This window comes from Cervus elaphus, chromosome 23 (genome assembly GCF_910594005.1).
Source record: "Cervus elaphus chromosome 23, mCerEla1.1, whole genome shotgun sequence".
Classification (NCBI taxonomy): Eukaryota; Metazoa; Chordata; class Mammalia; order Artiodactyla; family Cervidae; genus Cervus; species Cervus elaphus.
In genome coordinates, this window is record NC_057837.1 from 51,501,825 (window position 1) to 51,525,378 (window position 23,554).

The following is a 23,554-nucleotide window of genomic DNA, read 5'->3' on the forward strand; positions in this document are numbered from 1 at the left end:
ACAGACATGACTGAAGCGACTTAGCATGCATGCATGCCTTGGAGAAGGAATTGGCAACCCACTCCAGTGTTCTTGCCTGGAGAATCCCAGGGACAGAGGAGCCTGGTGGGCTGCCGTCTATGGGGTCGCACAGAGTCGGACACGACTGAAGTGACTCAGCAGCAGCAGCAGTGGGATTTGGGACACAGAACACATCTTACCTGGACAATGAATGAAAGACCAGTTATATCTGCTGTCCTCCAGACACATGCTGGAATTGAGAAGAGGCTGTGGGTAGGAGTTTCCTGTGGGGCCCTGAGAGGGCATCTTCACTGGTCCTTTATAGGAGCCCTCTAGGCACTTCCCTTTGCCCGTATTGCTAGGATCGGTGCACCAGCCACAGCCTGGTTGCTCCAAGCAGTGACTACAGGTACAGTAGCCTGAACAATTTTCAGCTGTAAAAAAACATAAGCTACAATTTACTATTACATGTAGGCTTAAATTCATTGTATATTTAAATTATCTTCTTTGTTAACAACAGATGATTCAACGTTAGTCAAAATTCCTATTCTATTGTGATTGTTCAAATGATATAATAAAATTTTAAGGAGCCCAATATTTTGTCCAACCTATAATAGAGACTCCTCTCTTCTCTCGCAATCCTAGGATATTGGAGGCAGAAGAGACTTTAGAGACCATCTCCTGGAAAGCACTTACTTTACGAATTAGGAGATGAAGATGTGGAGACATTCCATAGTTTGGGTAATATAATACTGAGACTCAGCAAGTTATTTCTGTACTCTGTGATCTATTCTATAATTGTTTACTTGTGTCACTGTATTTGATTCTCTATGCAGGTTCCTATCAGGCAGTCTCTGGATAGACCTGAGCAGATGGTCAAGTCTGGTTTCATCCCTAGGAAGTTCAGAGGCTGACAGCACTGCCCTGCACACAGTGTTGTCGCCCACACTGCCTAGAGCTCACGTTTCACTCACGGGGGCAGCTGCTCATGGTATACCACTCCATACACTGGCCGAAAGGGAAGGAGGCTACGTAGGCATTGGAGTCCACGCACTGCTTCATGTTGCTGCACCACATGCACTCTGAGCTGCCGCTGGTGCACTCCCCACAGGCTGTCCGCAAGGCACAAGGGGTCCGGCACTGCTTGGCGCTGTGGTTGGCTGGGAAGTAAACCCAAGAGAGACACTTAAAGCTCCCACCATGTCAGCTAAGGTCAAAGGCTTTGCAGTGTGGGTTGTGACCCACTAATGTGTCATGAAGTCAATTCAGTGGGTTACACTAAACGTAGAAGAAAACACAAAGTCTTAGGTCATCATGTACTGGTTAGTCATGTATATTTATACACTTGGGGGGAAAAACTGTTTTTATTTTCAAAGAGAAGGACAGATATGAGGAGCAAGCTAATTTTTTCATAAGAGTAGGGGTTCTAATATAGGAGACCCAAGATGAACTTCACAAGTTTTACAACCCATCTGAATATGCAACATTATATCTCTGAATATTCTAGGGAAAGAAGAACCATGACATTCATTAACTTTACCAAAGCACCCAGGATCCAAAACGGCTGAAAAGTTTCCCTACAGGAAGGTTAAATAATAAATATTAATGCAACTCCAGTGGTCATGTATGGATGTGAGAGTTGGATGGTGAAGAAAGCTGAGCACCAAAAAATTGATGCTTTTGAACTGTGGTGTTAGAGAAGACTCTTGAGAGTCCCTTGGACTGCAAGGAGATCCAACCAGTCCATCCTAAAGGAGATCAGTCCTGGGTGTTCATTGGAAGGACTGATGCTGAAGCTGAAACTCCAATACTTTGGCCACCTCATGCAAAGAGTTGACTCATTGGAAAAGACCCTGATGCTGGGAGGGATTGGGGGCAGGAGGAGAAGGGGACGACAGAGGATGAAATGGCTGGATGGCATCACCGACTCGATGGACATGAGTATGAGTAAACCCTGGGAGTTGGTGATGGACAGGGAGGCCTGGAGTGCTGCGATTCATGGGGTCACAAAGAGTCGGACACGACTGAGCAACTGAAATGAACTGAACTGAACTGAATGTGACTCCACAGTGATCTGAATTCTCTTCTACATCCCTGCATTCCTCAGACAAATTATAATACCTTCCTAAAATGAGACATGATGTCAATGGAGTTCAGCCTCCCAAAAGCATCCACAAAATTCCAACTACTGCCTGTGAGACCCCCTGCAGGAAAAAGACAATGGTCAAGGGCTTGTCTGTGTGCTGCACATGCCACCCCGTGCCTGTCTTTATGAAACTGAGATGTGCCTACAGTAAAACGTCAAGCCTGTGAAGCAAATCCAAGTGTAGGCTCCTTTGGCATGCCCCTGCAGCATTATTGCGCTGAATGTTTGCTTTTCCTTACTGTTGTTGTTCAGCTGCTAAGTCTTATCTGACTCTTTGTTACCCTCTGGACTGCAGCACACCAGGCTTTCCTGTCCTTCACTATTTCCTGCAGTTTGCTCAAATTCATGTCCATTGAGTCGATGATGCTATCTAACCATCTTATCCTCTACCACCCTCTTCTCCTACCCTCAATGCTTCCCAGCATGAGGGTCTTTTTCAATGAGTCGGCTCTTTGCATCAGGTGACCAAAGTATTGGAGCTTTAGCTTCAGCATCAGTCCTTCCAATGAATATTCAGGATTTATTTCCTTTAGGATTGACTGCTTTTGTCTCCTTGCTGTCCAAGGGACTCTCAAGAGTCTTCTCTAGCACTGCAATTAAAAAGCATCAGTTCTTTGGCACTCAGCCATCTTTATGGACCAACTCTCACATCTGTACATGACTACGGGAAAAACCATAGCTTTGACTATATGGACCATTGTCGGCAAAATGATGTCTCTGCTTTTTTTAATACACTGTCTAGGTTTGTCATTGCCTTTTTTCCAAGGAGCAAGTGTCTTCTAATTTCATGGCTGCAGTCACTGTTCAAAGTGAATCTGGAGCCCAAGAAAATAAAATCTGTCTCTGCTTCCACTTTTTCCCCTTCTATTTGCCATGAAGTGATGGGACCAGGTGCCATGACCTTAGTTTTTTTAATGTTGAATTTTAAGCCAGCTTTTTCACTCTCAACAAGAGGCTCTTTAGTTTCTCCACTTTCTGCCATTAGAGTGGTATCATCTGCATATCTAAGTTTGTCAATATTTCTCCTGGCAATCTTGATTCCAGCTTGTGATTCATCCAGCCTGGCATTTCATATGATGTACTCTGATTATAAGTTATATAAGTAGGTTTTGTTCATATGTAAGTAGGATACAACATATAGCCCAACTCTGAACCAATTAGTTGTTTCATGTCTGGTTCTGTTGCCTCTTGACCCACAGGACTACACCAATTATTTTTCTCCCCACTGACACTATCTTTCTGTTCAGTATGCCTGCAGTGATCTGCTTGCTTTTCTGACTTATTTTTTTTTTATGTTTTGTTCTATCTTCCACAACATTTCTCTGCCAACACTTAGAAATTTGCCTTTTGGATCAATTCTCAATACTTTTTGTGGTCAATCAACCAATCAATCTCATTGTTAAATAACAAGTTAGAATATTGTTGTTTAGTTACTAAATCGTGTATGACTCTTGCGATCCCATGCACAGAGTTCTTCTGTCCATGGGACTTTCCAAGCAAGAATACTGGAGTGGGTTGCCATTTCCTCTCCAGGGTATCTTCCTGATCCAGGGATCAAACTTGCATCTCCTGCACTGCAGGCAGATTCTTTATTACTGAGCCACCAGGAGAATGCTAGTTATTTTTCGTTTTGTTCATAGCTCATGCTAGTTCCTCCTGCTTTAAAAATTCTGCATTATCCTCTGTTTCATAAGCTTGAAATCAATACTCCAACTGTCATTTCATGAAAATTTCACAACACTTAATTTTGCCTCCTACAGTTTCTCTTTCAGTGAATGTCCTGTAATGCGTAATGCAACCATATACTTACCAGGCCTTTCACAGACACTACCATTGAGTGGATTGATGCAGGTTGCAGCCTTTAAGCCCCGAGTACTGGGTTCTGACAAGATCCCACAGAATCCAGCATCACTGGGCTCAGATGGCATCCACTGTAGTGAACTATTTGTGAACGGGGACATATCTTCCCAGCACCAATAGGACACATTGATCTTCCGAAGGCCAACCCATGGGGTTAAGGTGAGCTTGGACTGTAGGCAAAACAGACACAGCTATGAAAATAATCAATATCTTGACCCAAACTAGCTTCTAGATAAAAACTATTAAGTTACATGTATCCAAAGGACACAGGAAAACCTCCTTATCCCAAATCAGTCATGGTGGATTAGTGCAAACCTTTATTTTTATGTTACTTATCATTCCTGGCACTTTAATATGGCCATTTTACAAAGGACAGAAAAGACATCAAAGAAAGATGTCAGAGAAGACATCAAAATTTTCACAGAGATTAACAGCAAAGTAATAATCAAGTTCCTAAATTTCTATACTCTATGACAAATGCTATGAAGAGATAGCCACCCCCAAGCTGGTTGAAATGTCTATTTATACATGAAATACCATATCAGTATGTATGAATCATTGGTTATATGCCTATTGTTACCTAAGGCTGTTTTGGGAACTCTGGCTAGGTTAGATGATTGAAGATACCCATGTTCAGCTGGGGAGGCAGAGCGTATTGGCCATCAATAAATTTCATAGGGAATAATAGGTCAATGAATTCCTGGGAATTCATTCCTAGGAAAGTCTGTCTCTTGCTCTACTGAAATGTCCTTCTTGTTGCAGTTTAAAAAAAAATTTTGCACAAAGTTTAGCCCAGAAATAAAAGATATTTTAAATTTTGTCAGTTACAAAAACAAAATGTACAGTATTTCCATTCTGGGGAGGAAAAAATAAACATGAATATTGTGTGCTCAGTCACTCAGTCATGTCCAACTCTTTGCAACCCCATGAACTGTAGCCCACCAGGCTCCTTTGTCCATGGGATTTTCCAGGCAAAAATACTAGAGTGGGTTACCATTTCCTTCTCCAGGGAAAATGCTTATTGAGACTTTAAAAATAGCAACAACACCACCACCCAAAAGTTGTTACTTTTAGTTGTAGTGAGTGATATTTATTTACTTACAGGATTTGGTACTGATCTCTCTCATAAGGCCCAGCTACAGCAATTCCTTCCCATTCAGTCTGCACCAGTTATGCAAACTTACCTGCAACTCGACCCTCAATCTCTGTATCTTTGATCAATGCACAGAGTCCAGCTCATTCCTTCTGTCTTCAGGAGTTACCTCTCTGTCTGTCAGCCTGCCTCTGTCCTAAAGGTTACAGCGCCCTTTCTTATTTTTCCAAACAAACCAGGGCTCTAAGTCTAGATTTATAGCTGTGGAAGCACATTACTTTAGTGGTCTCTCAACCGTCAATCTGATCACAAGACTATGAACTGTTGAAAGAGCACTGTCTTGTGACTATCAGTTAACTGAGGGTGGGACCACTGTTCTAGGACTCTGGACCAAAAAACACAAAATGTCATTGTTGTATATCAACTACAAGCTGCCCAAGAGCAGTGGATGGACAGAAAGAGAACTTGGGGCCTTTCTGTGCTCAGAAACTCTTAATAAGAAGATGCCCTCTCCTTTTGGGCTGATCAGATCTAACAAAGACCCACAGATGTCCATTTTTTAGGATAATTAACATTAAATCATATTATACACTGTAATAATGCCTGAAACCTGGCTTAATTCAACTAAGCTAATTAATAATGGCACCCGCCTCCCCCATCCCAGCAGAACCTAGGGATCAAATAGATATGAAATAATCTACAGATATAACAGGATATGTGCATTTGTCAACATGTTACTATTCAAAATACACATAATTATTGATATGTAATTTAATGAAATATGACTAATAAAAATGTGTTGGAAATTTCAAGATAAGAAAAAATATATAATATTAAAGAAAGAGAATCTGACAGTGCAGTTCTACAATCTATTACACTGCACTTACTAGCATTCCTTCTCCTGCCAAGCACGTCACAGGTAAGCTGCAGTTATGCTGTTTGTAGAAAGGTGGATACTAGAAACTTCCAAGGATTTTAACTCACCATGCTCTGTGATGACTGCATGACTCGCAGCTGCTTAAGGACAAATTCTACCTTCTTCTGAGTTGTAAGAGAAGCCAAAAAGGCATTGTGGTTCCTGCAGGACAATTTTGCATTGTCATAAGTCTCCTTGGCAGTAGTAATTTTCAAACATGAGTTTCCAACCAAATGCCAGCCAATGCCACAGATATTTTCTTTATTAAAGAGGGGAGAGAAAACAAAGAGGTTTAGAAATCACATGAAACTACTTATAATACCACTTTGAACCACTGGAAATCTAAATAATACTTTTGAGTTCAATTCTAGATACTTCATTTGGATGTGGTGAGTGTATCAGACACATTACCAAGGATCAAATACAGAATAAAAAGAATTTTTAAAATGTTTATAAGTAAAAAAAAAAAAAAAAAAATGTTTATAAGTCTTATTTCCTGGACCTCAAGTGCATATGCTGAGGTCAATCTTCCCATGTCTTAGAGAAAAACATTTGTTTGATGACAGCATTAAATTTATAAACCATCTTTTGAAGAACAATTAGAAACAAGACTAAAATCCTAAGCAAAAAGTAGAGAAATGAATATGCTTACTGAAAAGATGGGGTAGAAACCTTCAAGGACAGAAGTGAGTTGGTGAGTGAACAAGTTGACAAAAGACACACAGTTTTCACATCAAGTGGAAGGTAAACTCAAGTTACACAAAACATCCCAAAAGCGAGATGGAAAGAGCCTTTTGGGGAAGCAAGCCAAACCAGGGAAATTTGTATCTGCTCTTGTGACGTCCCTGAACCCACAAAAAGAGCTGCTCAGAAGTTATACATGTTTCCTGGAAGACAGGGCATGAGCAGAGCAACTTCATTAGAACGAAAGTACCCTGGAGATACCCTCAACAATGTTCATCAGCAGCCAGTGAGATGAAGGGAGAGTCACAGGAGAGGGATCACTTAAGAGCAGATAAAGACTGGCTCCTCAGAGTGTGGCATCAGTGTCACTGCTTGCTGACATGCAGATTCTAGGGCCCCACCACACATCTGTGCCAGATTCTGGCTTCTAGCAAGACCCCCAGGTACTTTGCTGTGCACTCAAGTTTGTGATGTAATGAGGTAAAGAACAAGAAGTCCACTCCAGCAAGCTGAATCAAGTGCTTCCAAAGGACATTCAAGAGGGGCTCAGTAGAGCCCAGTTACCCTGTACTTCTATCGTACAGAGCCACAGCAGACCACCTCCTGGACTTCTTGATGAGCAAATATATCAGAGTTTCAGCCACGGTTGGTTGGCTTCAGGCTCCCAACTCATCATCCTGAACCTCAGAAGTGCTATCAATTGAGCTATCTGGGGCTGGGCCATTTCAGGAAGTGCTGCTGACAAGTGCACCGCTCCTTTCCTTCTTGTCAGAAGGTGCTGACAGCCTGACCCCAATGGTCAATAAGAGACACACTTCACAAAGTACGCCGCAGACTGGCCACTGAGACTGCTGCTTTCTACTCCCAGGTTAGGACCACAGAGTGGGATGGGGGCAACGGAGCAGGCTCAATGACACGGAGTCAGGCTGTGATTCGATTCTTCACAGCAGCAGATGACGCTTCACTTGCTTTCAAAGGATGGGAGAAGTAAATACTTAAGAACTATATTTCTGCTTTAAAAAATAACCACCGCAATAATGGAGTGGGGGATGAATGGATAAAATGAGCTCTCCCCATTTGCTGGGTTCAGTCTAGGCTGCACAGTATTGCCAGTGATGCGTGTGAAGTCTCTGGGCCCACCCACACCAAGATGCCTCTGCAATGCCTACCGGGCAGGGCGATGCACTCCTGATTCCGGGGCTCCCACTGGCAGTTCTGGTCCAGGGCACAGCTCCTGCAGCTGGTCTTCTTGTTACAATAATACATGGGGTTATCCTTGGGGCAATAATCATACTTGGAAATGGAGATCTAGAATACAACGCACAAAAGCTTTTCTCTTATATCCACAGAGAGAACTCAAGGTAAGGGCAACTAGGATACTAAAAACAACAAAGGCTAACTGAGGACGCAAACGACAAACAAACAGATAAACAAATAAGGTGTAGGTGAAGCAGCACTGCAGTGGAAACATTACAGTGAAATGTTCAAGGACATGCAAGGATCTGGCAAGGAAAGAGTGCATTCTCTTAAACACCATGTTTCAACTTATGCATCTGTAAAATGTGAATGTTGAATTTGCTGCTTTTTAAATCATCTCCTAAACAGTATAAAAATTTTATCTTTTATGAGATGCTTTCCTGACTGACAAAGAATGTCTTATAAACCATCAAAAATTATAAAAGTTGAGTCATTCTATCTTTGTTTTGCCTTACAATCTAATAAAAATCATAAATGATAAGCATAAATTAGGCTGAGTCAAAATATAACATAAGACAAGGAGATTCTGCAAAGTCTATTATTTCCACAATTTATTTTGGCAGCTACACACCTGACTCACTTTCAGTCTCAAGTCCTAAACTGCTCCCCAACCTAGCACTGGTAGAGGGAGCACACTGTTACAAACTTCATGCCAGGAATCTGGCCCTTAGCCACAGCCATGCCTAGGGACTGGGGCATACTCAGAATAACAGTCTTGCCTTCTTCTAAAACACAAACATCAATCCTCCTGGCTAGTAGAACCTTTGGAATTTGGAGATATAGAGCATCTCTTACTAAAGAAACTTGACTCAATGGTAAAATCCAAATCAACACTGAAGATTTCAAAAATAATTCTGGGCTAGTATTTATAACATACATACTAAAATCTAGACCTAACCCCACTGGGGATTCTTCTGTCCTCTGAAATCCCTGAGAAACTGACCTGGCCTTCTGTGCAGCTGTGGTTCATAGGGGCACAGTGGTCATTGCACCACTGGCAGCCATTGGTGTTGGCTGTGCAGCTGTAACAATCCGTGAGCTGGTCACATCTGTCATGGTCAAAAACTGTGAAGAGAAGGAAAACTCATCAACTGTGACAGCTTCTTTTCAGAAAAGTCACAGTCCCTTATAGCTGATGTTGAGCACAATAAGACACTGACACAAAAACAACAACAACAACAACAAAGTAACAAGGGTTGAAAGTAAAATGAGGAGTGAAGCTGGCAGGAAAATATATTGGTGTGTTCAGGTTTAAATAGTATTTAGAAATAAGTAAATAATATGAAGAAAAGCCATTTTGTACTCCACCCTCCCAACAAAAGTACACAGAAGGTAAAAAACAAAGATAGAATAATTCAACAATAAGGGAAACAGGTCTGGTGTTTTGAAGACTTTTCTTCCCAAGAAAGAAACCAACTAGCAATTCAATGAACACCAAGAGCTGCCCTGGAGTCAAACAAAGAAGTATAGGAGACCAAGCCATTCCTCCTAGCTAGAAAGGCAAGGCTGCTCCGGGTGCAGGAAGCAGGCAGCACACAGAACCTCAAAAAAGGCAATACACATATATGTAAGAAATTCTGGGTTACTACAGACCTGTTGATTTCCTAGTGACCCTAGATGGGTCAAGGTCAGCAGTGAAAGAGAAGCTGCACAACTTCTGCCTCATCTATTCAACCATTCATGGACATGGTACATGGTAGAATCCATGGACAAGAAAAGGCAGGGTGCACCCTCACAAAGAGCCTAGCAACCTGCTCCTGAGGCTGTTCTTCCTGTCCTTGTCAGCACTCCACAGCCTGGGCCCACACAGAAAGCAGAGTGACAGGAAGGTGACACTGGAGATGAGTTCATAGTGAATCATCTAAGGGAATTAAATACTATTTCCTACAAACCTGCACATTTAATTTGAACTTTTTAACTTATGGTTAAAAAATAACTACCTCACTGCTTTTATCCCTTTTAGGAGACAGTGACTAGCCCTAAAAAGTTCTGGTCATCTTGGTTCTCTAGCACTCACCAGACCACCAATGAACCTGCAAAGTTGACTGGACGTTCTTACTGAGGATTTATGTTCAGTTTAATCTGGAACATTCCAGGAGAGTTGAAAGCTGCCTCTGCCCATCATAACTCACATGGTAACTACTAGGCCATGGTAACCCTAATAGTTAAGAAACTCAGCCAACATACTTTAAATAAACTGAAGTGAAAAAGTAATTTGCAGAGACATTTTTCTTACTTTTAAAAGACTTTCTCACATATGACTTCACTATATTGCCCTGTGCTGTATGTCAGAAAAAAAGGGTAATAAGAAGCTGAGCAGGTAAAGTGAAGAAAACTTGGACAATACAAGGGGTGGTTCTAGAAGCAGGGATCACTGTTCATCTTCAGCAACTGCCTGCCTTGCTATCACTGCTGTGCTCAACTAGAGAGGTTAGAAAAGAATACTTTGCAAAGACAGTAACTCTACTTCTATCTATTAGAACAATCTACTTCAACATAGCATTTCTGGACTGGTCCTCTTAATCTTTTCCTTAATGTCAGAACTACATAATTCAATATGGTAGCCACTAACCACGTGTTGTTTTTATTTTTTATTTCTTTTTGGCTGCCCAGCATGCAGAATCTTAGTTCCCAAATCAGAGATGTAACCCATGTCCCCTGCTGCAGAACAGCAGAGTCTTAACCACTGGATCACCAGGGAAGTCTCCACGTGTAGTTTTTAAATTTATTTAAAATATAAAAATTCATTTCTTCAGCCATACCAGCCTCATTCCAAGTGTTTGATAATCATAGGTAGCTAGTAGCTAACATATGGGGATAGTGCAGAAATAAACATCTAGGTTCTGAAACTGATAAAAAAGGGGATTCCCTGGTGGCTGAGATAGTAAAGAGTTTGCCTGCAATTTGGAAGAGCCAGGTTCGATCCCTGGGTTGGGAAGATCCCGTGGAGAAGGAAATGACAACCCACTCCAGTATTCTTGCCCGGAAAATCCCATGGATGGAGGAGCCTGGCAGGCTACAGTCCATGGAGCTGCAAAGAGTTCGACACGACTGAGTGACTTCACTTTCCTTTTCCTCTGGAGTAGGTATACAAAGTCTATGCAATGTTAAAAATGTGTTTTCTTCATCATTAGCAAACAGCAGACATGGCATGTTCCCATCCACTATACAAATGTTTACAAACCAATTTTCAAACATCCGTAAAGCATTTGCCTATGTTATTACTGGAATAATTTTGGATAATAAAATGAACACTGAAAGTTCACGGAGGATAAGTGACTTCACAATTGTGATAAAATGAGATTTCAAATTAACTACATTTCAAGAAGAGAAAAAAAAAACATACTTCTTTTAGAAAAACATTCTGACTTTATCTTTTCTTGTGCTTCAGGTGCCAGCTCCCAGGAGACACACTGCGATGACCCTGTGTCCCACACACACCGGACACCAGGTCCTGCTGCGAGACAAGCAGCTTCACTCTGGTGTGCTTCACACTGTTCCGAGGTGAATACTAGGATGTCACTGAGGAGGAGACTATTAAAACCACCAAATACATACATGGTTCTAAAAGAAAAAAAAAAAGAGAGAAAACGAGTTTACTGGAAACCTACATAAACAAATGCATGATATACTTTTAAAAATCTTTAGACAAACCTCACATATCAAAAGTTCTGTAAAAAGTTAACTTTCAAGATCTCAAAAATCACTCTTATACCTTACCTCCCAAATTCCAACCTTTCTCAATGGCCTGTGACTACTCAGAACAGTTACAATAACCTATCTACTCTTTCTGACTGCTAGCATAGATAAAGGCTCTTTAATCAAAACTGTGTAATGAAAACACAGACCAATAAGAAAGAGATGAGTGCATATAGAAATTTAATGCAAGCTGTATTCTAATCAGTGGAACAGATGATTTCTCTTCCAACTCTGACAGGCTATAATCTGCCAGGAAGTTTAGTACTAACCCACAATGAGGTATCAAGCAATTCATTCTCACTATGTCTCAATTTTCCCCAAATCAACAGAGGACTGACTAAAGCATAAAGATTCTGTGGCTGCATTTTTACTGTATCTGAAAACTGACATATTTCAGTAACCAAAAACGAACACCAGGTTTAATTTTTAACTTCATATCGGCTTACTTGGTATCACATTATGTAGTCTGGATTCAACTAGTCAATTTATTGCTTGAACCAAATAAGCACCATCTGCCTCCCAGTACAGCAGGTATTCTCAGCAATCCTGAATCCTCTGGTCACATCTGCCATGTGAGGGTAGGCAGAGTCCTTCAGAGAAGCTTGGAGCAATGAGCTGGAAAGAACAGCTGCATCTGCAGCAGTCTCAATACCCCCAGCCCACGCTTCTTCCTGCCTCCCTCAAAAACCACAAGCACAACAACTAAGTGAAGCACAGCTGGCCCCATGCTGAGGCTCAATTAAGGGAACCATCCTTCAAAACATGTGAATATCATGTGAATCCAAGTTTCTCCTTAGGTAAATTTACTTCACAAGATTAAACTAACCATTACAGCGGAAATTAACACAACACTGTGAATCAACCACACTACAGTAAGAAAAGTGTTGAAAAAATATTAAAATAGCCATGGATTTTTTTTCCTACATGACTCCCTTGTCATGCCCTGCCCCCTCCAACCCTGTGCATACACACAGAAACATTCAGGCTCAAAAATTCCACTGGGATTATAAAAAAATAAACACATTATAACTCAGGCAAGCCATTTCCAATTTTGATTCATGGTTAAACTACATCTATGGTAACTTGTCAACTTCTCTGAGTTCATATAAAACTTCCAAATATTTTGATAGCAAATCCACTTATTTGCTAATTATCATTATGGTACTAGTAGCTGCCATTTAGCAAATTTCTATTACGTGCCAAGTCCTATGCTAGGAAAACATTAAATAAAGATGAAAAGAGCTGAGGCCAGGCACCCATAGGTAAGATGATAACAAAATGGACCCACTGCTTTTCAGATGAAAAGCATCAACAGGCATTTACTAGAAAACTTTAAGGGTTTTCCTTACTGAGGCAATACATATTACAATTTAACATAACATCTCAAATTATAATAAAAAATCCCTCCACTTTAATCTATACTTAACAAATGTTTCTACTGTAAAACCATATTTATTGCTAAGTTTCAACTAAGTGTTTACTTTGTGAAAGATGTCCCTTTTTCCAGAGTCTAAGTTTTACTCTTCCTTCACATCTCCAAGATAGGTTGCTTTTTTTAAATTTTTTTTAATTTTTATTATTTTAACAGCAAAACATTTTGTATTGGGGTATAGCAAATTAACAATGTTGTGATAGTTTCAGGTCATAGGTTGCTTTCTTATCTTCCCTCATCCAAAGTCAATTGCCTCATCTAACTTGCATTATGACAAAAGAAAATTTGAAAACGAAGGGAATCCTAACATAATATACATAGCCTCTATAGCATTTAAGTAGTTTCAGGACTGATAAGGCCAAGAATTTTAAAAGATGAAGCAAACAACAGTAATCAAAATAGAAACAAAAATGAGAAAATTAACATGATTAGAGTATTTTAACAAATAAAAATAAGGTTTAAGTCACATAGCCACTTTGGAGCTCATTTATAAGACAGATGCTTTTCCAGGGGCAGATTTATGAAGAGCTCTGTGAGTTTGGGCCAGACACTTCCAAATGATGCAATGAAACAGACTTCAGATAATACAAAGACTTGAATTGTATGAACTGCCACAGACTTGATCTATATGAAGCACCAGAATCTTCCATCTCTGTTCCCATAACTAAGTTTTTTTTGAAGTGCCCTCTTTTTAAAAATCTTTCTTCACCACTCAGACAAAAGACAAGAAATGCAACAACCTAAGCACCACAAATGATAGCAAATGGCAAAGGGTATAAGACAGGAACTGCATACAACTTTTGTTATCCTATGCACTCAGACAACACCAAAGATAGCTTACTTCTAAAACCACATCAACAAACATGGCATTAGAAGTAATTCAAATCCACATCAAATATTTTAAATATAAATCAGGAAATCCATACCTAACATAATTCTGTGAAAAACAAATGGGGTAAAGTAATCCAGCAAATAATATGTAAGTTCAATATCACTTCACATTTTACTTCATTTCAAACATAAGAGAAAAGGAGCAAGCACTTCTTCAATTACCTGTTGTATAAGACCGCTGAGTGGCCAAATCTGTTGACATCATGGTGGAGATCAGGTCTGGGAAGCACTGACCATCGGTCACAATCTAGGAGCAAGAAAAACACACTTCAGAAGGGACCATTATTCATAATCAGTTGAGACTGGCAATTTCTTTGGGAAAGAAGACTATAATAAACACAAACACAGCTCTCAGTTTTTCTTAGTCACACCATTATTTCTGAGTTAAAACTCAGCAGCAACAGATCAGCAGGGCATGAAAAAAAGGTAGGACTCTAGAGCAATTCTAATTAATGAATGCAATGAAGACTCAGCACAACCAAAATCCAATAAATAAATCTAATTAGTGAACACACCCAACTTCCATGACATCCTTATCACTCACTCTGTTGCCCATCAATATTACCCACTACAGTGTTTTCTAACTTAATCAAATTTTACATTTTTCAAAGCTTACGTAAGTAAAGCATTTAATTCCATAATGATTTTCCACTCTATGTTGCTTTGCCCAAACTCAGTAACTAGAAAAGGAAAATACAAGTAGAAAATTAAAACTACAATAATAATAATAACCAACTTTATCTAATTTCTAAAAGGTCCTTTCCTAGATCCCCTAGATCTACTTATTTTCCTTTGTTCTGATCCAAGCTAGCAACTTCTCTTCTGGACCTCAATACCAACTAGTGCTGCTGAACCATACCAACCTCTGACTCACTGTCTCCTACTCCCAGACACGGAGACTTTTACACTCACACTCAATCTAGACAATTATTCAGCCTTGACCACAAAAGCTTTCACTTCTCCTACCCAGCCTAAACTCTGTGGTGTTCCTCACATGTAGAACAGAGGCCATCAACTCCCACAGCCTCCTGCTTCCTTCCCTAAAACCAGTGTGGTGGGAGCCCTTCCTCTTGTCCCGCTTGACTTTTACCACAGCATTTAAATATGCCCAAGGAGGCACTCAACTTACCCCTTTTCTTGCCTTCACAGACAAGGGTTTTTTTGTTTGTCTGTTTTTAAGTGAAAATGGTCAACACTGACTGTGTTCATCTCAACATGCATTACTTCTCAGCTTTCTATAATCTGGATCTTTCCTCCGTGTCTAGAAGGTAATAAATGACCTCTTGGTTGCGAAATCTGAAAGACTCTTCAGTCCTTATTTTACTTCATCCCTCTGTAGCCACTGGTAACTGCTCCCTCACAGGTCCCCAGTCTTGCCTCATTTTCCTCTACTTCTCCAACATGCTTTTGCAGTCTCCATTCTCTTTCAGGCTTCTTTATGGATCTATCCCTTGGTTCTTTGTTTGTTCCTGATGACACATGCTCCCTATACAAAGTTCAGCCCCTCCTACATTTTCCCCAGTGATTTCTGTACCTCTCTGTCCCATAGTCATCTCCAGTTAAACACGCCCTCAAATTCAATTTACTCACTTATTCCCAGACGCTGTCCTTCTAGTTCCACCCTTGAGGGAAAAAAAAAAAAACCCATCTACTGTGGCCTACACCAGATATCAGATAAAGATGCTGTCACTGCTTTCAAAACACAGGTTCCTAGTAATTCTCAAACCCATTCGTCTCTTTATCCTCACGGTTACTTCCACAGCCTTGGCTCAAACCCTCCTAAGGACTTTTATCAAAAGCCTTGTTACACATCTTACCCCTCCCCAACTACTCATCGTAATGCCACAAAGAGATCTCCCTCAGACACAAATACAACTCTATTACCTCTTCTTTAAGATTCTTCAAAAAGCATAAACACCTCAGCATAACAAGTCCCTCAAGTTCTGACCACACAGCTGCTTGCTTCTAATTCTGCTTAAAGCCACTCTTCCCTGATGAGCTGCTAGGATACAGCCAGTACTAACTATTCAGAGGCCCCAAGTTATGTAGCATAGTCTCTTAACACCTCTGTGTCTCTACACATGGGGTTCCTTTGACTGAGAAGTCCTACCTAACCTGGTCCAGCTGACTTCCCAGTGTTCTTAGGACCCAGCTTGCAAGGCCCTTCTCAAGAAGGCTTTCCCTACCATGCATAAACCAGACAGCTAGTGGAAAGCTGCCGTGTAGCACAGAGAGCTCAGCCCAGGGCTCTGTGATGACCTAGAGGGGTGGGGTGAGGGGGCCAGGGAGGCCCAAGAGGGAGGGGATACAAGTATACATCTAGCTGACTCACACTGTGGTACAGCAGAAACTAACACAGCATTGTAAAACAATTATACCCCAATTAAAAAAGACGACGACGACTTTCCCTGACTGCAACCCTCATCCCTAAGAGTTAAGGGGTGTTCACAGGTGCTCTCATATGTTCTTCTCAGGCACATAACACCCTAAATTGCAGTGATATTGTCTGCTCCATTCTCTGCTTTCCCCACCATGAGGCCAAGGACTGCAACTTATTCCCTTTACAATCCTCAATGTACAAGCTCAGTGGCTTGCACTTAAATGTCTGTTAAAAAAGAACATCTGATGATATTTACACAAAAGAATTTCTAATATTTGTTTTGCATGAACCAACATTGCCCTCTTCTGGTCAATACAATTACCACACCAAATATTTAAAACATGCCTGTCCAAGTTATTACATCAAGCATGTGTGAAACAGTTTCAAGGGAATTAATAAAGCTAGACTTAAACCAACTTAACACAATGCTGGTGGTCACAATTACATAATACACTATATAAGGCTTTTAATTATAACACAGGAGAGCCCAATCACCCCAACCCATCAAAGGAGGGACTTGAAAAGAATCTGATAAAGAAGTAATTACGATCAGTCAAATTAACATAAAAAACTCCGTCTGGACCTCTTTCAAACAGCTTGACCACTTTTAACTACAGATATTTTCTGTTTCTTTTTAAATGCTGGTTATGGACAAAAAAGATTCTTGAAGCTAAAATGGCTTTGGGAAACTTACCAATGTCATAAGCCATGAAATCTGAAGAGAAGCATTTGGCCCCATGGCTCATGGATGTGTCATTGTGTGTGTTTCCTCCAAATACCAGCATGGTTCCACTCACTATCACAGCTGTGTGCAAGTAACGGAAAAATCGGCTGTCCTTAAGAATGGTCCTTTTGAGTTTATTTAAAAATAATAAATACAAGGTTAGTTCTTTAGAATGTTTAGCATCTATTTGCTAATACAAACATAACCATTTTCTTAACTTCAGATCCAAATGTGCAAATACTTTTACATTTTTCTCTGTATATAAGTAATTTTCTCAACAATAAACATGTAAAATCAAAAGATGTAGGAGAATTTTAATAAACTATGTTGAGTCTTAAAGATATTCATACCCTATCACTCTGTAATTCTAGTTTCTGAGTAGAAATCATGTGAAATATAGATGGAAGCTTACACACAATCTTTATGAATAAGACAAGGGCTAGAAACCAAAACTTTCAACTGTGAAGTCTCAGTATACCCACATGATGGAGTATTCCACAGTCACTAGAAATAACAATTTTAATGACAGATAATATACAATGTATCCATAGTTCAGTCTCAGATATGTAAGGAAATACAAAAAGCAGAGAAACTATTGCTTTATAATTATTTCATAACTCAAATTTGCCATATATTTATTAAGATTAGCATACTTTATACAGACCAAAAGAGAGTAGAATGAGGAGAGCTCTATACTTTTGGGTACTGAAGCCATCTCTGTTTGATGATTTCATGAAATGATGCCAATAACTGACCCCAATGATAATATCTTGGTCATCAAGAAAAGGCTAAAAAGCAAACTTAATTACAACAGTGTGCATAAACTCAGCTATATAGAACAGTTTATTCCTTAGGACTCTGAAGAACTAAGATTTTACAGTGGTACTGAGTGAATGGAAATGGAAAAACAGTAAAAACAAAAAACAAAACACAAGGTTCTAATCAACTTACTACAAAATTATAGATACTACTGCTTTATCACCTACTGCTTATTTCACAACTTCTAGATACTACTACTTATCCTTTCTGCTTGTTTCACAATTTCTCTGTTTACAGTGATGAAGAGAAGTATCAGAAAGGCTTGAAAACAAAACTGGCGTACAATTTTCCCAGCAACTGACATAATTCACATCCTAAAGTGAAAGCTCAAGAAAAAGCACCCACCACATCTGGGTGTCCACATCGTATCTGTAGAGATCATCTGCAAGCCGGTACTTATTGGCACTGAAAGCCTTGTAGCCTCCGTGAATATACAGAGCCTTGGTCCTATCATCATAGACACTGCTATGGCCGTAGCCACCTTGGACAAGGGCACCCTGGGTGTGTAATATACTCCACGTGTTCTTACCTGGAAAGAGCAAACAGTTCAGGCAAATGTTGCAGGATCCTCCTCTCAAATACTTAAAATTACCAATTAGCTTAAGACAAAAGAGATTTCAGGAAACTTGATACACATAACTTTCTCTAATCATTTTTAAAGGAAGGCCACCTAAAACTTAATACAAATCCAGGTGGCCAAACTTCAATCTGTTAGCATTAAGTGCCATCTTTGGCTCCCTGCCAAATTGACAGTAACAAGTACATACTACTTTAAATTTGACATTCAAAAAATATTCACTGAAAAAAATATACCTACCCAAGTCATATTCCTGCACACTGCTTATATATCCATAGAGAGGGCAGTGACCAAAGATAACCAGCATGACCACTCGGCCAGTTTTCAACGTGACAATGTGCGCCGAGTGCCCAACCACTGCATACTGTTCCTTTGCTTTGGGGGACAACAACACCCATGATTCATTATGAATATGAAACACTCTCAACTCATTGGTCACATTCCCCGTTGAATCAATTTTTCCTCCATACATGTAAATTTTATCCTGGGGGAAAAAATGTAAACAAAATTCTAAAAAATATCAAAAGGATCCATTCTACACACAGAAAAGTGAACAGTTCAAAACCTCAGTATTATTCTTAGCTTAAAAAGTGTTAGTGAAAAGCACCTTTCAGTGAATTATTAGGAAAAGGATGGAGAAAGAACAAAATAAATCATAACTTTTATCCCTAATACTTGGCCACTTTTCTTGGATTTCCTCATACAAGATTTTTTACACTATAATATGATTTGGAAAAATAAAGCTGAAATAAACTACACAACAGGGAAATGAAAATGACTATTCAGTTACATTGTAATTCTTGGCTAAACCTGCTAATGAATGTAAAAGTTAATCTACACTAAGTTAATTATTAATCATTTAGTACCATACTCATAATATCCCAGTTTGACTATGAATCCATTTAAATCTCTCAGGTTAGATTCAACTTTAACTTAACCAATTATATACCCCTCAAATATTAAAGTTTTCCCCTAATTAAAACCAAGAATGAAGTCAAAATCAGAGAAAGTAGAACGGGGGTTACCAGGGGTAAGAGGTAGGAGGGAATGGGGAATTACTGTTAAATGAGCATGGAACTGCAATTTCATAAGATCAAAAGAATTACAAAGATGGATGGTGATGATGACTCCAACATTATAAGTGAAGTTACTATTACTGAATTGTGTACTTAAAAATGGCTAAGATCATAAATTTTGTTATGCATAGTTTACCATACCACAATAAAAAAGATTAGGAAAAAACTCCAACATTAAATAGCTATCAATCCCATAATATGATAAAAGTAACTATGGAAGAGTTGAGTTTCTAGCTTAGTAGAGTAGAGACATTTTACCTGGTATAATGCTAAAGAATGGCCATATCTAACAACCACACTGTTCACAGAAGGGTTCAGTGCAAGCCACTCCCTAGAAGCAAGGTCATACCTACAAAACAAACAGATCATATTTTCACCCAAACAAGGAAACAGAACATCTTGGAGTCTTTATTTGTAACCTAATCCACTTTGGAGATGTTCGTTAAATCTATGATGGATGTGGGGAGGTACCTGAGCAAACAAACCTAGTATCTGGGCCTATTAGGCATTTGAGAATTCAGGAAGGGGCAACGGGGCTACACTGTCTGGGAACGAAAAAGAAAACCAACTGAATTTTCTAGTGTTTCCTGAAAACTTCTATAAACTAGATCACTTGCAGGTTGCATTATAGTCAAGGGACTTCCATTACTATAACTTTTCTTTCATTTAACCATATAAAAATAAGTGAAAGTCCAACTCAGTGTTGTCCAACTCTTTGAGATCCCATGGACTATACAGTCCATGGAATTCTCAAGGCCAGAATACTGGAGTGGGTAGCCTTTCCCTTCTCCAAAGGATCTTCCCAACCCAGGGATTGAACCTAGGCCTCCTGCATTGCAGGCAGGAGCTATCAGGGAAGCCCCATATAAAAGTAAAGACACATACTGGAATAAATAAATAAATAAATAAAGACACATACTGACAACTAGCTTTAAAAAAATTCCGAGCCTTTCCTTTTCTTTGCCTAATTTATATTTTAAAAAAATTTTTTATTGGTGGATAATCGCTTTACAATGTTGTATTGGTTTCTGCCATATAACAACATGAATCAGCCACAAGTATATGTACGTCCCCTCCCTCTTGAACATCCCTCCCACTCACCAGCCCATCCTACCCTTCTAGGTAGTCACATAGCACTGGGTTGAGGTCCCTGTGCTATATAGCAACTTCCTACCAGCAATCTTTTTTAAATATGGTAATGTATATGTTTCAATGCTACTCTTTCAATTCATTCCCTCCCATTTACTTTAGAAAGTAATATTTTCAAGAAAACTAGAATATCATTATGCCATTTCAATTATAGTATGAATACACTTAAATACCTTTAAAATACAAAATGACCACATATTCTGTCACCCAGAAATGAATAGTATTAAGTAAACTTTCTTCCAGATATTTTTTATGGATACATATAGAAGAATAGATGGATAATATACATTTATACAAAGGGGATCATAATATAGGTGACAATTTTAATAAAGTATTAACTTTAAATCTACATAATAGAAAAAAGAAACCAAAGTGGAACCAATGCTATTTTTATATTTTAAATGTTTACTTTCTATAAGTTTTCCTGAATACAATTTTTTAAACTATGAAAAACATTACTGTATGTCAATAAGATACGTTTTATCACAATAGCAAAAAGGGAAATAAGTATCCATCAATAGTAAATGGATTAATCAATTATAGTACATCTACATAAAAGAGCAAAAAATAAAAATGCTCAAGCAATCTATTATTAATATAAATCTTGAAACAATGTTAAGCTAAAAAAGCAAACTGGAGAATACTGTTTCTATAAAAACTAAATGCAGAAAATTTATTAATGATAAATATGTTCATATATATCAAAAGTCGCTTGTGTGTTATGTGCTCAGTTGTGTTCGATTCTTTGGGACCCCATGGACTGTAGCCCACCAGGCTCCTCTGTCCATAGAATTTTCCAAGCAAGAATACTGGAGTGGCTTGCCATTTCCTATTCCAGGGGATCTTCCTGACCCTGGGATCAAACCTAAGTCTCTTGTGTCTCCTGCATTGGCAGGCAGATTCTTTACCACTGCACCACCTGGGAAGCCCATATTCAAAATCTAAAGACACGTATGTGAACAAATGACACCACACTCTCAGGATACTGATTGTCTCTTGGATTTTCGTGGGGCAGGCAGGGGTCTTAACTATATTAGCAATGTTTTATTTTCTAACCTGAATGGTAAATGTATTAGCATTCATTATTTTTCTCTAAACCCTTCCCTTTATCTTAAAATATTTTATACATGATTTGAAGCAAACATAAAATGGTGACATTCATTAAATACAAATAACACTTAAATCAGTACCAGCTATTATTTTATGTAATATTCCAAATTTTAAAAAATAATGAAAAATTATTTAGAAAGTAAATTCAATTTAATTTTAAAATTATACATAATTTAATTTTGGACAGACTCCACTAACTTCCTGCTTTGAAAGTTGAAAACAGTAGCACCTATATTTCCTCCCATTTCTTCTCCCAATTTGTGTTACATTTACATTGTCCAGGTTCAAATCATGCACATTCCATTCTATAATTTCAGAGTTATATAGTACTGGATCTACATTTTAGCTGAATCAATCTTCTCACATTCCTCTTACCACAACTTCTCCTTCTTGAGTCTTTATTAATTGGCTAGATTTCACTGTCAAATGGCTTTTCCAAGTGAAGCCCCTATGTGCACCTTCCCCTAAATTCTTTCATGTTCAAGAATACCTGCTTGCTAGCTTGAGAGGTGAATGTGTATAATACTCATGGGCCATCCTTTCTTCCCCACACACCTTGCTGATGCTGCTCCCCTGAATGCTGCTGGTACTGAATGTTGCCAGTGGAGGTCTGCGGCCCGTCTGATTTTTTTCCACTCTTGAGTGGTTTGTTTTTCTGCTTGGGTCTACGGCCATACCACCCTGAACGCGCCCGATCTCGTCTGTTTTTCTGCTTGGAAGTCTATGAAGTCTTAATCATTCTCATTCTCTCACCCGCTCCTTTCTTTCCTCCCTCCCTCCCTTTCTCAATCAATCAATCAATGCATTTCTCTGTTTTTTTCCCCCTTATTTTCTTTTTTAAAGACACAATACCATACTTCACTTATGGTATAAATAATTTAAATGCATCTGGGTAAATGTTTTTAACAAAATGGACTGCATACTACTGCAACTTTTATGGCAATCTACAAAGCGTTTCCTGAGAAGAACTAGCATGACTTCTGAAAAACACATATATATCTTATGTTCAAGTTTGAAACAGAGGAGCACAAAAACAGAAGGAAATGGTGAGAGCACAGAAACAAGTCTCCACATGACCCAATCCAAGTCTCTTTCAAGTGACATGGAAGGTGCTCAATCTGTATCTTAATGCATGTTACTTTTCCTCAGTCAACATGTCAGCCCAAGAGCTGGTCAGAGACACTAAGGTGCTGGCAGGTCCCCATAATCTGGCTTAGATGAACTGCCAAAAGACACGTAACAAGTTTTCACTCTTTTTTTTACAACACAGAGAAGCAAACGTAAGACAAGAACAATGCTGATGCAATAAAATGTAAGAAACACCATGTACTAAATAAATGCTCCTTCTTATGGGAGCGGAGTCCAAGATAAAGGAATATTCAATAACTAGTTCTAAGACCTGGACATGCAGTTAAGCAAAGACAAACCTCAGGAATTCAGAAATAGGTGTCTTCTATAAAGGTAGAGCCATTTCTCTCACACACTCCTCCCTGATGGCTGGTAACACAATGCTCATCCTGCCACAGGGCACATACTCTGCCCCTCCCAGTGGCCTGGTATTCCAATCACAGTTTCTAGCCATCCAAAGACCACAGGATACGCTCTGTGGAGATTGAATATGATCTCAGCCAGAAGGAGGCAAAGAACTACCTGAGGTTTCCCACCCAATAACTTGATCATATTAGGTCTTACCACTGAACAATTATAAAATTCTTCCTGAAACATCTTGTGCTATTTCAAT

General features: G+C 39.2%; 1 protein-coding gene across 3 annotated transcripts in view; it reads right to left on the reverse strand.

The window, feature by feature from the left end:
• Positions 1 to 23,554, reverse strand: part of ATRN (attractin) — a 186,658-nt gene that overhangs the window by 79,430 nt on the left and 83,674 nt on the right. For all 3 annotated transcript variants that reach the window (XM_043884857.1, XM_043884855.1, XM_043884856.1), the window contains exons 7-18: positions 19,813 to 19,903; positions 18,719 to 18,962; positions 18,247 to 18,430; positions 17,053 to 17,207; positions 14,141 to 14,225; positions 11,303 to 11,520; positions 8,900 to 9,021; positions 7,869 to 8,007; positions 6,084 to 6,274; positions 3,957 to 4,176; positions 975 to 1,160; positions 201 to 434 (exon numbers count right to left, since the gene is read on the reverse strand). In XM_043884857.1, coding sequence (XP_043740792.1) covers positions 201 to 434; positions 975 to 1,160; positions 3,957 to 4,176; positions 6,084 to 6,274; positions 7,869 to 8,007; positions 8,900 to 9,021; positions 11,303 to 11,520; positions 14,141 to 14,225; positions 17,053 to 17,207; positions 18,247 to 18,430; positions 18,719 to 18,962; positions 19,813 to 19,903 — 2,069 coding nt within the window. The remainder of the gene's footprint in view (positions 1 to 200; positions 435 to 974; positions 1,161 to 3,956; positions 4,177 to 6,083; positions 6,275 to 7,868; positions 8,008 to 8,899; positions 9,022 to 11,302; positions 11,521 to 14,140; positions 14,226 to 17,052; positions 17,208 to 18,246; positions 18,431 to 18,718; positions 18,963 to 19,812; positions 19,904 to 23,554) is intronic.